The sequence below is a fragment of the Eretmochelys imbricata genome, chromosome 3 (assembly GCF_965152235.1).
Source record: "Eretmochelys imbricata isolate rEreImb1 chromosome 3, rEreImb1.hap1, whole genome shotgun sequence".
Lineage (NCBI taxonomy): Eukaryota > Metazoa > Chordata > Testudines > Cheloniidae > Eretmochelys > Eretmochelys imbricata.
In genome coordinates this window covers 111,720,649-111,735,456 of record NC_135574.1, presented here as the reverse complement: position 1 = coordinate 111,735,456, position 14,808 = coordinate 111,720,649, and the positions used below count along the sequence as shown (strand labels likewise).

General features: G+C 40.2%; 1 protein-coding gene across 7 annotated transcripts in view; it reads right to left on the bottom strand.

Annotated features, from left to right (window-relative positions):
• STXBP5 (syntaxin binding protein 5) overlaps positions 1-14,808 on the bottom strand; it is a 189,638-nt gene that overhangs the window by 50,830 nt on the left and 124,000 nt on the right. For all 7 annotated transcript variants that reach the window (XR_013345657.1, XM_077813176.1, XM_077813177.1 and 4 more), the window contains 5 exons: positions 14,190-14,230; positions 12,251-12,471; positions 11,059-11,237; positions 7,298-7,423; positions 4,394-4,545 (listed from right to left, as the gene is read on the bottom strand). Coding sequence is in view for 6 of the 7 variants with exons in the window: in XM_077813176.1 (XP_077669302.1) it covers positions 4,394-4,545; positions 7,298-7,423; positions 11,059-11,237; positions 12,251-12,471; positions 14,190-14,230 (719 nt within the window). In the remaining variant the exon portion in view is untranslated. The remainder of the gene's footprint in view (positions 1-4,393; positions 4,546-7,297; positions 7,424-11,058; positions 11,238-12,250; positions 12,472-14,189; positions 14,231-14,808) is intronic.

The following is a 14,808-nucleotide window of genomic DNA, read 5'->3' as shown; positions in this document are numbered from 1 at the left end:
TTTTAGCCCACGAAAGCTTATTCCCAAATAAATTTGTTAGTCATAGAAACATAGAATCATAGAATATCAGGGTTGGAAGGGACCCCAGAAGGTCATCTAGTCCAACCCCCTGCTCAAAGCAGGACCAATTCCCAGTTAAATCATCCCAGCCAGGGCTCTAAGGTGCCACAAGGATTCCTCATTGTTTTAATCTCTATACTGGTATGCATTGTGCTTCTGTCTTAGAGATGACCACAGAAGATAAAAAAACAAAAAATATGTTATTGGTGTGTTTGGAGGAAACCTTTTTCATTCTTTAAAATATTCTTCTATAAAATCTGCATTAGTAGAGATTAAACATTTGGCTTCAATTAATTATCCGTACTAAGGCACGTGGATTTATTTATCAGAGATCCACATGCCTTAGTGGATACAAAGGATTAGGTAATTGCATGGTTGCTCGAACAGTTTCCTCTCTCCCGGCAAAAAAATACATGCCAACAGCTGGAAGCTAGAGATTAATTTAGCAAGCAAACAAGTTTTTAAAAAGTTTAATTAAAGTACATCTCTTTCTTCTCATAAGACAAAACAGTCTTCTATGTGATCAGTTATTCTCCTCTCCCTCGTTTTAAAAAATAAAATAAAAAACAAGAATGAGATTCTGTGTTGCGCCTTTTTGAAGTACAGCACAGAATAAGCTGCCCTGGGGAAGGGTTTTATGCTTGCTTTGCACCCACTTGATTATGGAGTATTCTGGGGGCTGGAGCAGGTCTAACATTTTATTCAGTTCTGTGGGTCTGTCTAAGTCATGGCAGCCTCCTGGGGGTGCCCTATATGCTATAGTGCTGCCCTGCATCTCTGCAGTGCTGTGTGCTATGGCCCTGCCTAGATGTACTGTGAGCTCCAGCCACGCATGCTTGGGCTCATTAGGGAGTCCTAAGGAGGCAGTCTTATGACGATCTTTCACAGTTCCTGTATCTGGGGAATCCTGCCCTCAACCAAATGTATTTTGGTGGTGCCACAAGTAAAAGATATGGTACACGTATATGATTGAACAAATCATGCCAAAATCAGTTTCTAAAACTAGAGACATAAGGTGGGTGAGGTAATATCCTTTATTGGACCAACTTCTGCTGGTGAGAAAAGATATTACACTTATCCACCTTGTGTCTAATATCCTGGGACTGACACAGCTACACCACCACTTTCTAAAACTGGACAGTTATTTAAATGGACTAACAAAAAATTCATGGTGTGTGAACAGCAAGTTATATACATCAAATCCAGATGTTCAAAAATATTTTATTGCCATTAAATGACTGACTTATATGAGAGGTGCGAAGTTTTTTCACAGACTCTGAATAGAAGTTAAAAAGGCCGCACATATAAGGAGCCACAGTCAGCATACCTTAATGAAGCAATGAAAAAAGGAAAGACTAGACACAAACATAGTGTGTTTGAGACAGAAAAACCTACTGAATAACTTGAATAATCAGGATTATATAATGCTTTTGCCAGGCAGACAAACTGTTAGTAAGTGCAACTAAAGTCTGAAGAAAAAAAAAGTCTAAATATCTGAATTCACACAAGTCAAGATTCACACAAGTGAAGATTCTCTTTTCATTATCTTTATGAGCCATACTGGATATTTCAGCTAATAAACATGTACACAGATGTGAAAGAACGGTTCAGTTAATCATGCTGGCAAGATGTTACAGTGACAAAGACCAAGAGCGCTAAACAAGTAGTTTCTAGCATCTCCTAGAGTGACTTGTAATCTGACTATATAAAAGCAGTATTTAAGATTACTAACATTTTTCCCTAAGAACCTAAAATATTAAGCCTATCAGACTGCCTGTTTTGATCATATCCCATGGAGGTGAGGAGGGAAGTTTCTGTTCTTTTAAAATGAAACGTCTATCCATTAAGGAAAATAAAGGACTAAAAATCTTTGAAATGCTTTATAATACAGTAGGTAATACAAGCAGCAATTGGTGCTTTTCTTAGTTTTGTGTTCACAGTTCAACTACTGAACTTCATTTTGTATTTATTTTGATGTTTCTCAAACCAATGATTTACTATCAAGAAATACCTACCTCAGTTACAGCATCTATAAATCTAAAAAAAGAATGGTGCATATGTGATACTGTACCTCAAGATAGCAACCTGAAGCCCCCATATTCACCTCCGTCATATGATTATGATAGATTTTGTACAAAGTATGCCTTCTGAGGTATCATTTAAAAAGTATTGATCTGTTGAACCTTAATATCCTATCAGATTGAATATACTATCACTGTATGTGAAGTTAGAAAGTTTTCCTATATGTAGTGAGAAACACCCTCAGCTTTCAGTTGCAACAAAGAAGCAACCATCATGGTCCAGACAGGTATTAAAGGCTCATCAAGAAGAATCTACTATCTCAGAGTCTTCCCAGAGAAGGCAGGTATACAATGGGGACTGTGTGACCAATAGGGACTGCCTGACCCCCCCATGTCACAGCAAGGATTTTTCTAGCTGCTGGAAGAAAGTATAAAAAGGGGACCGTAACAGCACCACTTGTCTCTCTTTCCCCTCCCCCATCCATCTCAACACCTGTAAGATCCTCTGGAAGACAAAGACTTGAAAACTAGGGAGATTAGTCCCAGGCTGGAAGGGAGTCCAGTCTGTGTACTGAGGAACTGTAAACATCTGTTACGGTGAGAGACAGCTTGATTAAAATCTTGCTTAGTCTGTTAAAGTTAGAAATAAAAATAGAAACTTAGTGTAAATTCTAAGGTAACCAACTTTAATCTCTAAGACCGCTAATTATAATCACTTAAAATCTGTCTTTCTGTAGTTAATTATCTGTTTTATATTGTATTTTACCTGAAACAGTGTGTTTTTGGTTGAAGTACTTGGGGAATCTCAGCTCAGATTACAAAGGCTGGTGCATGTCAACTTTCCTATGAACCTTGAGCAGTGTAAGACAGTATATTTCAGGGGTTCAAGGCTGGGAGCTGGGGTGACTGGCTGGTGCTTCTCTCTGTAAAATTCACAAGTGGCTCAGGGATTATTCATGCAATTTAGCTGGGTGTGTGGCTCTACATACTGACGGCTGAGCGATCACAGCGTCTGGAGGGGTTTTGTTACTTATCACTGGCATAGCTTTGTGAGACACCCTAGGTCGGAGAATTAAGGGGGCACAGCGATCCCACAATTCCAGGTTGTACCCCAGGGATCCTGCCACAGTGTGAAACACTTGAGATAAAAGAAGAAGATGCTTGAATCTTCTCCTGGCTCATTTCATCTGAACCAAAACTATCACTGGATGAAATTTTTCAAATAATTCCTTTTTCACTGAAAAGTGGCCATTTTGAGGTAACAATTTTTTTCATGCACACTTTATCATTTATCATTTTCAAAATAACATTTTTTCATTTAAAAAAATCCACCATGTAACTAAGCTGAACAAAAAATTGTTTTTCAAAAATATTAGCTGTTTTTATTTCAGAAATTATATGAAGAATTTGAACAAAGGTCACAGCAATTTAAGAAAAACAGAATAGCGATTTCAACTCCTCCCCTCCACACCTAATTTTTTGACATGACCTATTTTACAAGTTTGGATTTACAAATTTAAAATATCCATTTATATTTCATACCCTGAGGTTTCCCCTCTGAGAAGAGCACAATATTACATGAGGCCAGATAATTATGGACATTCCTAGTGATAAGAAATTTTAAACTGATAGCAGCAGAAGCAAAGGTAGCCAGTTGTGATGTCCCTTCTGTGCTGAGAAAAGTGGTATACGTAAGTGTGAGAAGATTGGTGGGGAGAGCAGACATGACAGGGAAATTGCAGGATATTATCTAGGCATATTTACAAAACTCTGACAATTATAAAGCTATGCTGGTTATTTAATTAAGATCTTTTAAAGTTCTTATAACTTTTGTATTTAATTTATACTTCTATGAATGTGTACAATGCTTGTCTAGCTGTTGCTTAAGGTGCTTTTAACACAAATTAAAAACACGATTGATCACAATAAAAACAGCAAGTACTTCCCCACCATAAAGCTCAGTCTACAACAAAGCTTAGTCTCATATCACAAATACAACTTAACAACAAGAGAAAAATGACATCTGGGGTCAGTCAGGGAGGATGGGACAAAAATGCAGGAGGAATCTAGCATAGATCATCTCAGATACCTCTGATTCAAGATATTGAATTGTGAAGAATCATCATGTATGAAAATGCGAATACAAACCAATGTTCCATTAATTATTCTCAAAGATCAGACATGTAACACACATACAAAAATATACATTTTGTGTTGCTAATGTGCTTATATTCAAAGTGGTGACTGACAGCCCAACTATGAGTTATGGAGAAAGATACCGTTGTTGAAATGCAGCATCCAACGATTCTTACCTCCTGATGGTTGCCGAGATTTGCGAGGAGATCGAGGTTCCCTACGATAGGGATCATTAGAGCCATATAATTCAATGGTGCCAAGGTTCAAGAGCACTGTCTTCTGCAGGTAATCAACCATTGCAATACCATTACAATTGCCAAAAACTACTCTGGAAGAAGAAGAGTAGGAGGAAAGATTAAGGCTCCAATAAAGTTGCTAATAAATCAAATGTTGCTATTGTTTTTATTCTCGTATGTAGTACTGTCCTTGACAAAAAATTATAAAAACACTTTTTATTTTAAATGGATCTTTTGAATGAACCTGAAAAAGGATTAAAAAAATAAATACTTGTGTGAACTAATATTTTAAAGTGCAGTTCACTGCTCTAGAAAGTGACTAAAAATAGTACTTTCTCCTCAATAAACCAGCTTCCTGTAGCTACAGAGTTCACTTACCAAAGAGAGAATTTGAATGGTTTTTACTCCTGTTTGACTCTGCAGAGCCAACATAGATAGCTATGTGACAATTAACTGGATTTAATTATGACTTGTTCATCAACACAATTGCTGATATTTGAGTCTAAAGGAATCTCTAATAATATCCAGATTCTAACTGGGGTTTGTAGAGCTGGCATTTAGCAGAACGATCATTTTATTTGCAAAATGAGCAAATTTAAATCAGAAAGAATTTCTACGACTCATTTTATAAAATACACTTTTTTACAGTAGATGCTTTTCTTCCACAGTTAAGTTTCATCTCTAGAATTTACATTTCCCTGTATACCTTTTTTTTGGAAGTTCAATATACATTTATGGTGTTATATAAATAGATATAATTGCCATAGGCCAAATAATTGGGCAAATTTCCTAATGAAAGATTCTCTCAAAGAAGCCCCCCTCCAACCCCCGAGACACTGTTCCCCTCACTATAATGGATGCAAAATGTACTCTCTCTAACGCTGCCAATACAATTCCTTTTGGTCATTTACTTTATTATTTTAGTGAGAATAACTACCATTACTATGAGGAAAAGGTCTACTGAAGTTCCTTTTAGAAATCTCTATTTTAATGAACTTATAACTTGCTCTTAGCTAAAACAAGGCAGCTGGACAGGATTCTTTTAAATCTATTACACACAAACTCACATACAACTCTGTACATTTTAAGATTTTTGGTGCACAAAAAAAATCTGAAATTTCCTGTTCATATAACTAAAAACATTTAAACTTTACATATAACTTTCAAGTTCTGTTCAGAGAATCGCCACCCTGCACTTAAGCAGGGAGGAGTTTGTCTGGTTGGCCAGGAGAAAGCGACAATGCTTTCTGGCTTGGGGAAGGAGGGAAGACATAAAGCGGCTGGAAAGAGCAGTCAGCGTGGTAAATGACTCACCACATAGGAAAGTGGTGTTTGAAAAGGTCAGTGGGCCTTGCCCCTCCCTCCCTTTACTCAGAACAGGCTAGGCAGCACCCACCCACCCTCCCTAATTAGGTCACAAATATGCTGGGTGTTTAGCTATATCCGGTGTGGATATTACACTAGCCGCCACACTAAGGGGGTCTGGGAAGGAATTTTTCCCTTACCACCATATTGGCCAGGTGAAGTGGGGGTTTTTTTTGCCTTCCTCGCAGCAGGTTCAGGTAGGCTCAGTTCATGCACAGCATGACAGGTGGTAGGCCAAATGTTGCAACTCTTTATTTAAGTGTATAGAGGATGTTCAGTGCAGGTACTCCATAAATTAAGGCACAAAAGAATGAAAAAATGTCTCGGAAAAGGAATTAAGGAGAAGTGCTTGAGCAAGCCGGGGGCAGTTGGGGACTCCGATGATTGGTACAGCAGGGAGCCAAACCCCCCCATCATTATAGTCACCTTAACCCCCTCCTACGAGGAGGCGTGGTCAGTAAGGTCCCAGCAAGGGAATTGCTGGAGGGATCTGGATAAATAGGGGGGAGCTGTGGAAGGCCCTCCCACCCTGGAATTGGCAAGGTCCCGGCAGTGAATCTGTTGGAGGGACATAAATTTTGCATCTGCACTGCACACATTTTATCTGCCGGGTTAGTCCCAGACATCTGTCAATAATAAAGTTGCGACCTGATTAAACCCATATCTAATGTCTCCTGTCATCCTTTCAGCATAGCCAGACAAGCATCTTAATGTTTTTATGTGGTTTTTTTTTTTTTAAATAAATTCAAATAGATTAGTTTAGGATATTCAGTATCGGTTTATAAATCCAGGTTTATAAACATACTTTAAATGACTGATTATCATGGTTACCATTAAAAAGTCAATATGTGCCAAAAGATACCACCTGTTACTATAGAACATAAAGGCAATACTGGGTCAGACCAAAGGTCCATCCAGCCCAGTATCCTGTCTACCGATAGTGGCCAATGCCAGGTGCCCCAGAGGGAGTGAACTTAACAGGTAATGATCTAGTGATCTCTCTCCTGCCATCCATCTCCACCCTCTGACAAACGGACGCTAGGGACACCATTCCTTACCCATCGTGGCTGATAGCCATTAATGGACTTAACCTCCTTGAATGTATCCAGTTCTCTTTTAAACCCTGTTATAGTCCTAGCCTTCACAACCTCCTCAGGCAAGGAGTTCCACAGGTTGACTGTGCGCTGAGTGAAGAACTTCCTTTTATTTGTTTTAAACCTGCTACCCATTAATTTCATTTGGTGGCCCCTAGTGCTTATATAATGGGAACAAGTAAATAACTTTTCCTTATTCACTTTTTCCACACCACTCATGATTTTATATACAAGTATTGCATCTATTTACTTTAAGAATAGAGGAAAACTGATGGCATCTCCAATATTCCTACATAGTCGGTATAAACAAATGTTGACTTTTTAGATGACAGCCACTCTAGTGAAATTTATTAGAAAACTAGTAAAAAGTACAGAATATACTTACAGGCCATAGGCAGAGTTCACTGCCAAACTGGTTATCTGCTGTGGAGGTTCTCCACTCACCCATACCAGTTGAATAACCAGTTCAATCTGGTAGCCTGCAGACTGTTTGAGGGGAGAGCTTTTTATTCTGCAATGTAAATACAATGTATAATGTCTTTATATTCATCTCTCCACTTTGATATAATAGGATCTCATTAACTTGTACAAGGCAGGGAAACTGAGAATTACTGAATATTGCAATCTACCAAATGAATACACACAATATAAATAAGAATAATGCACCAAAAGTGTTCTTTTCACCTTAATTCCCATTATTTGTGATGATACTTAGATTCACTACTTAAAACAACCTGAGCAATGATTCTAAACACTGAGGGATGGGAAAGTGCAGGACAAGGGTAAACAGCACTAGTATCGTATGGTGGCTTTAGTAGAGAAATCATGTCACGGATTCTGTGTTTCTAAGAGGGGAGAATTAGGAATTGAAGCTTTAATGTAAAAAGTTTATATTGAGGAGGGATCTGAATATGATGTGTATGTATGACTAACTGAGGTAGGCAGGGGCTTTCAGGCAAAGGTTGCTGGTATGACAGAAGGCCACAAGGCCATAGAGAATTGGTAGCACCAGAAGTTTTGAATACCCTCCCATTCAAGGGTCCCCCACTTCTCGACAAGTCACAGGCTCTGTGTGTACCCTCCATTCTCTTTTCTCCCCCACTTTAGGGTTTCTCAATCTCCCTGCCAGGAGTTCTAGGCATACCCCTTCTCATATACCAGGATCTCCGAATATCCCACCCCCAATATCAGAGTCTCCCATTCTCGCCCCATGACAAAGGCTCTATGTGCATCCCCCTTTCCCTATACCCGGAGTCCCCAATCTTCCCCACACCAGGGTCGTGTGTGCCTCCTTTCCTCCCTCCCCCCCTTCAAGGCTCTTCCAGTCTTCCTCCCATGGCAGGACCTCTCTGCTTGCCCCTCTTTCCCCATTCCACGGTCTCTATTCTCCCTCCCGTGCAAGAGGCTATGTGTATGTCCCCAATCCTCCTTTCACCACCTCCAACTCCCCATTATTACTTATCTTCTTTCAGTTAGAGATAGGCTAGCAACAAGTTAAACTTAATTGGGAGGACAGTCAGAGATGAGATGGGCTATTGTTCTGCTGGAAGGCATTAATGAGTGCCATCAACCAGTTGCTTGATTTACAGACAATTGCAGAGGTGCCTGAAGTTGTGGCAGGGGCAGAGGACAGGTGCTCCACGTGCCTCCCCATGTATCCCTTTTCAGTTTTCCAATTTTCTCCAAGATCCAAAGAGTTCACTGTTGCCAAGAACATTCCCTCAAATTATGGAATGGAGTGGATGCTGTGTTCAGAAGTTATGGTATTACATACAGAGAGCAGAAATGCTGCTGAGTTGAGTGCAAGACCTTCGTACTCACAGCTCAACCAAAAATACAATAGGAGTATTTTATTATGTAAGTTAGTGCTTTATATTCTGCAATTCAATATATTGGTAGGGCATGAAAGAGCTCCCACACATAGAAAACAAGTGTGTCCACAGAATCAGTTTTTAGGCTGTGGATTTAACCCAGGATCGCAAACTAAGATGGCGTGTTTACTTTTACAACTTGGCAGCTAAAGCACATGCCAATCTAAATATTATATCTGCAAGTGAGGATTTTTAATTGGTATTGTCCTCAGGTTAAATATGGTGATCTAGAGGCATAACAACACTGCCTTTAGCAGGGTACAAATTGGGAACCCTCACTCCACTCCTGATTCCTCAAGTGAACAGTAGCTGGTATTAGAGAGACAAAGTGGGTGAGGCAATATCTTTTATTGGACCAACTTCTGTCAGTGACAGAGACAAGCTTGTGAGCTTACACAGAGCTCCTCTTCAGGTCTGGGAAATATACTCAGAATGTCACAACTAAATAGAAGGTGGAACAGATAAGCATAAGTAGTTAACACGTTTCAAAGGACAATTCAAGGTGAAGCGTAGAAAAGTTGTTCTCTCTTGCCACAAAGAGCAGGACAAGAGGCAATGGGTTCAAGCTACAGCATAGCATATTTCGATTAAATCTCAGAAAAATTTTCCTAACTGTAAGAATAGTAGGACAATGGAACAGACTGCCTGGGGAGGTTGTTGAAACTGCTTCACTGGAGGTTTTCAAAAGGAGGCTGGATCGCCATCTGTTTTGCATGGTTTAGCCACAACATATCCTGCATTTTGGCAGGGAGTTAGACTAGATGACCCTTGCCGTCCCTTCTAACCCTATAATTTTAAGTGGCCTGTTAACAGCTCTCAAGTCATGGCAGTGAAAAGGAGGGGGAAAGGCAGCTGTGGGGGAGGGTTAGTGGGTTATAGATTTTTGTAATGAGCCATAAATCTGTGTCTTTACCAAGTCCATGATTTTTCATATCTAGCAAAGTTACGAATTTAAGGTCCAGGCTCATCTTTTGAAGGTGTCGTGCAGATTTCCTTAGAGAACAATTTAAGTTTTTGTGCAGATTTCCTTTGAGGATGAGGACTGAGAGGTCAGATATAAAGCGATTGCTGTGTGAAAAGTGTTCACCCAGAAGTGATATGGTGTTTTTGTCTTATTTTTGTGTGTGAGTTCAATCAAGAGAATAGTGATTGTCTGGTTTCAGTCTCATATTTGTTCTTGTGGCATGCAGTGCACTAGCTGAGGAACATCACATGTTATGCTAGGCATTGGTAGGAACAATGGATCTTGAAAGGTGTCTTGTCAGGAGTATGACCATCATAGCTGTGGAGATATGACTGCATCTGTTGTTCTGGCAGGATCAAGTGCTACTTTAAGTTCATATGCGGGTGAAACCAGACAGAATCACTACGCTCTCGAATGAACTCACATAAAAAAATCATGTTTGTTACAGTATTTATAATTAACCGATGGAACAGATGATACATCTATGATCACTTCTAATGTCAGAAAACAGATCTGAAAAGTTCCATTAGAACAGGTCATCTATTCCATCCTTCAGACCAATGTTTCCCAAAGTTTGCGTCACAGCACCTAGCGGGGCTTGAAGAGCATGTGGTGTGTGTGTGTGAGCGAGTGTGTGCAAAAAAGAGGTCTCAGTTGTTCTCCAGAGTCTCAGACTTATTTGTATCCAGTTTAAACTAATTAGTATGGTTGCAAATAAAAATTTTAAAAACATGAACCAAGTGTAACCAATGTAGACATGTCTCCCTGAGGCTGCAGAGAGCCTTAGATAACAATTCTGTGGTGTGAACAGCCCCATTCATTTCAATGGATGTGAAATCAGCTACCATGATACCGGTGTCAACACTTAACTATTTTCTCATCAAAACATTTTAGAAAGGAGAGCACGTATGTTATGATTTATATCAGCATTTCCCTAAGTGTGGAGCATGGCCGCTGAGGGGGCATTAAAGACTAACTAGGAACAGGGTATGTAAAATTACGATAGGTACTCTTAAACAACAGATGGCAAGGTTTCTGTATGTGTGCATATGTGCATGGAGGGTGGGGTATTCTTGTGCTCTTGATAATTTTCAGATTCCTGAAATGGGGCTCAACTTTCACAAGCTTGCAAAATGTTGCCTTCGTCAGTATAGGATTGTCCAAGGGCTATGATAGATTTTCTGTCGCAATATGAATGCACACAAGCACTTATGTCAGTATAGTCTTATCAAGTTTATGATCAATGAAAAGAAGAAGATACAATATTATAAACAAAAGTGCACCATAAACTTTCCATGTTCTTACACTTACTTTAAACATGGGACATTATCACGGAGCCCATCAGATGAGCTGCTGCTCGTAGATGGATGTGACTGGGGGGCAATGGACTGAGGATTGGAACCTGTGCCTGGAGTTGGCAACGGTGGCGCTTGCTCACCATCTGGAGAGTCTATGTCATTTATTTCATACAACAGCCGTACTTCAAGCATCTGTAAATTAAACCAAAGCAAAAAGCAACAATAAAATACACTATCTTTCTTCTTGATGAAAACCACTCTCCTTTGATTCCCACATTTGCCTCTTGAAAGCCACAGAAATGTATATGTGAATTAAGCAAAGTGCTAATAAAAACTCAAATGGACAATCAGTATGTCAGGCCAGCTTTTGTACAGAAAAGCAGTTCAAAAATATCATCACTTTTTGCAGCTCTTTGCTGAACAAAAATGAAATACTACATATATAAGGGCCAAGGCTCAGATTTTTTAAGATATTTAGGTGTTGCTGCACTCAGTGTCATAATGCCTAACTGATTTGCCTAAATCTCATTTTCAGAAGGGATTTAGGTACTTGGAAGCCAAAATCCCTTAACAGTCCATGGGATTTTGACTCTTAGGTGCCTAAATCCCCTAACAGATTTAGGCTCCTAAATCAGCTAGGCATTGTGACACTGAACTTGCAGCAACACCTAAATACCTTTAAAAGTCAGGGCCTATGAACGGGGGAGGTTCAGAGTGGAATAAAAGAGGTGTTTGAATGGCGAGTGTTCTATTGCCAGATCCCCTTGAGAATACGTTGTCTCCTGATCTCACCCAAAGCAGTGGTTCAGGGATTGAAATTTGACCTTTGATGCAGCTTGGGCTTGATCCATCAATTGCTTTTTAAATTAGAACCAAAACCTTTAACCTAGAACCTGACTAGCAACTGGTAGAGGAATGCTTAAGTGCCAATGCTTAAGTGCCAATGAAGTTAAAGTTAAGCAGGTGGTTTAGTGGTTTGCTGAATTGGGCCTATTAACAACACACATCCAACTCCTATAGAAAGATATAAATAGGGTAGCAAAACTTTTATTCAGTTTTTTTTTTTGCAAGAAGCTGCTTCTAGTTTTGAAGATCTCCTACCTATGAAAATTTAACCAACAGGATGAATCATGATAAAAATCCAAATCATCAATATATTTCTACTACAGCCGAAATCCATACAATTAAAAAAGTGATAGTATTACCGGAATGACTTCTGTTGTCACTTCCTGTTTGCTGAACCTGTAAATAATGACATGTGCAGAAACTCCTGCTATGCACAGCATCCTACTTTCTGGACACCATGAGATGATCTGAATGGCATATGGATCTTCATCTACTATATCTGTGTTTGGCCTGTCATCCTTACTTCGTGATTTTTCAAATACTTTAGCTGTTTTAAGCTTGTAAAGTACTTGCAGTGTTACTAGGAATAAATAAGAATATACAACAAAGTTAGTTTTCAATTTAAACAGATATCTTTCTCGAATTCATTTCTCCTTTTTGTCGCCTTTTTCCCTTTACAAAGGTTCCCAAACAATTTTCAGCAAGAGGGATGCATAGAAGCAGGGTTACACAGTGTTAACATTCTCAGTTCTTTCATGAAAATATATCCACATTTAGACATTTAAAAAGGAAAAAGCCCTTAGAACTTCATTAATCTCGGCTAAAATCAGTTAATTTTTCCTAGAAAGAAATCAGGTGAAGATGGAAGAGTTACAAAACAGGATATCCATGCAGCAAAAAATGTAGTACTCCTAACAACATATAAAGGATAAACAACTTCCTTTTGAGCTGTGCTTGAATACCAATGACACAACATGACCCTAAATATGTGTATGTACTTATTTGCATACTAGTGTCAACAATGCTCTTCTAATTCAAAACTGTATCAGAAATAGTTTAGTTTCTAACCTTAGGACCACTGAATTATTTGGATGCATTTATGGATGCACTTAATTCATTTCTGTGCTTTGCTAGCAAGAATTGTGGGAAACAACTATTTCTAGCCGCTATTATTTATCATGAACTTATATTTTATAAATATACACTTGTTACTTTTTGCATTAGAAAGAACAAAATATAGATCGGGGTCGGCAACCTGCGGTACGCGTGCCAAAAGCGGCACGCGAGCTGATTTTTAGTGGCACTCTGCTGTCAGCCAGGGTCCCGGCCACCGGCCCCACTCAGCCCGCTGCTGGCCTGGATGGACGGAACCCCAGGCCGGCAGTGGGCTGAACGGGGCCGGCGGCCGGGACCCCGGCTGGCAGGGGCGGGCGGACAGAACCCCAGACTGGCAGCAGACTGAGCAGCTCAGTGCACTGCCAGTCTGGGGTTTCATCTTCCGCCCATGCTGCTCGTCTGGGGTTCTGTCCACCAGCCCCTGCCAGCCAGAGTCCCTTCTGCCGGCCCCGCTCAGCGTGCTGCCGGCTCAGGTTTCCGTCCATCCAGGCCAGCAGCAGGATGAGCGGGGCCGGCAGCCAGGACCCCAGACTGGCAGCGCGGGCAGCAGACAGAACCCCAGACCGGCAGCAGGCTGAGCCACTCAGCCCGCTGCCGGTCTGGGGTTCCATCTGCTGCCTGCACTGCCGGTCTGGGGTTCCATCTGCCGGCCCCTGCCAAGCGGGGTCCCAGCCGTCGGCACTGCTCAGCCCGCTGCCAGTCTGGGGTTCCGTCGGGGGGCCCTGTAAATGTAAAATTTATTACTGGCATGCGAAACCTTAAATTAATGAAGACTTGGCACACTACTTCTCAAAGGTTGCCGACCCCTGATATAGACAGAGATGCCTCATTAAAATTCCACTGTTTTCCTGCCCTTCTCCTCTCTTATACCTATGTGCCAATAGAGGAGAACTCCAGGAAAATAAGACAGAGGTTTTAAGAATGTCAAATTTCCCATTCCCAGCCTGCTCCAATAATTAGCTTTCTTTTGGGGAGTAAAAATCAAACACTAAACTATTAAAAAAAAAAATTAATAGACACAAGTTAAGTCTATTACAATTCAAAGATTAACATAAGGCACTGACAGTGTGTGAAGCAGATAACATGAGGACAGCATGCCAGCAATTATACAGCAGAAGCATGCAATTTTAGGGAACTCTTCGGCTGTCTGAGTAAGTTACGATAATTATTCAAAATACTTACTTGCAGAGGCATCCCAAAACTTGATTGACCCATCAGCATGCCTATGAAATAAAAAAAAAACATTAAAAAACATGTTCTTGGAAAAAATAAGGGGGTTAGCAATGAGTAGGGAAGATTTAGACTAGATTACATTAATGATTTAGCATAAACCACAGAGCTATCATATTCTGATTAGCATTATGCCTCTGTTGCACTACCAGTAGGTACGATGGCAAAGAAGTGCTTAGTGATTTCAGGTGCCTCAATTTCTGGTACACAGCTTGAGACAGTTTAAGAGTTCTGAATTTTTCTAAGAGAGTTTTGTGCCCAAATCAATTCAAGTTCAATAGGGATTAGGCACAGGCATCTAATTTGTTTAGGCCCCTCTGAAAATGTCCATCACAAACTAATAGGGAGACACGGTAGATGAAGTAGTACCTTTTACTGAACCAAGCTCGAAAGCTTGTCTTTTTCAGCAACAGGAAGTTGATCCAATAAAACATATTACCTCACCCACCTTGTCTCTCTAATATGCTGGGACCAGCATGTTCTACAGAAGTATTGCATAAAGTCACAGACTCAGATCTTCTAAGCAGGGACAGCATCCTTCTGAATTTCTGTGCAATGCCTAGCTCAATGG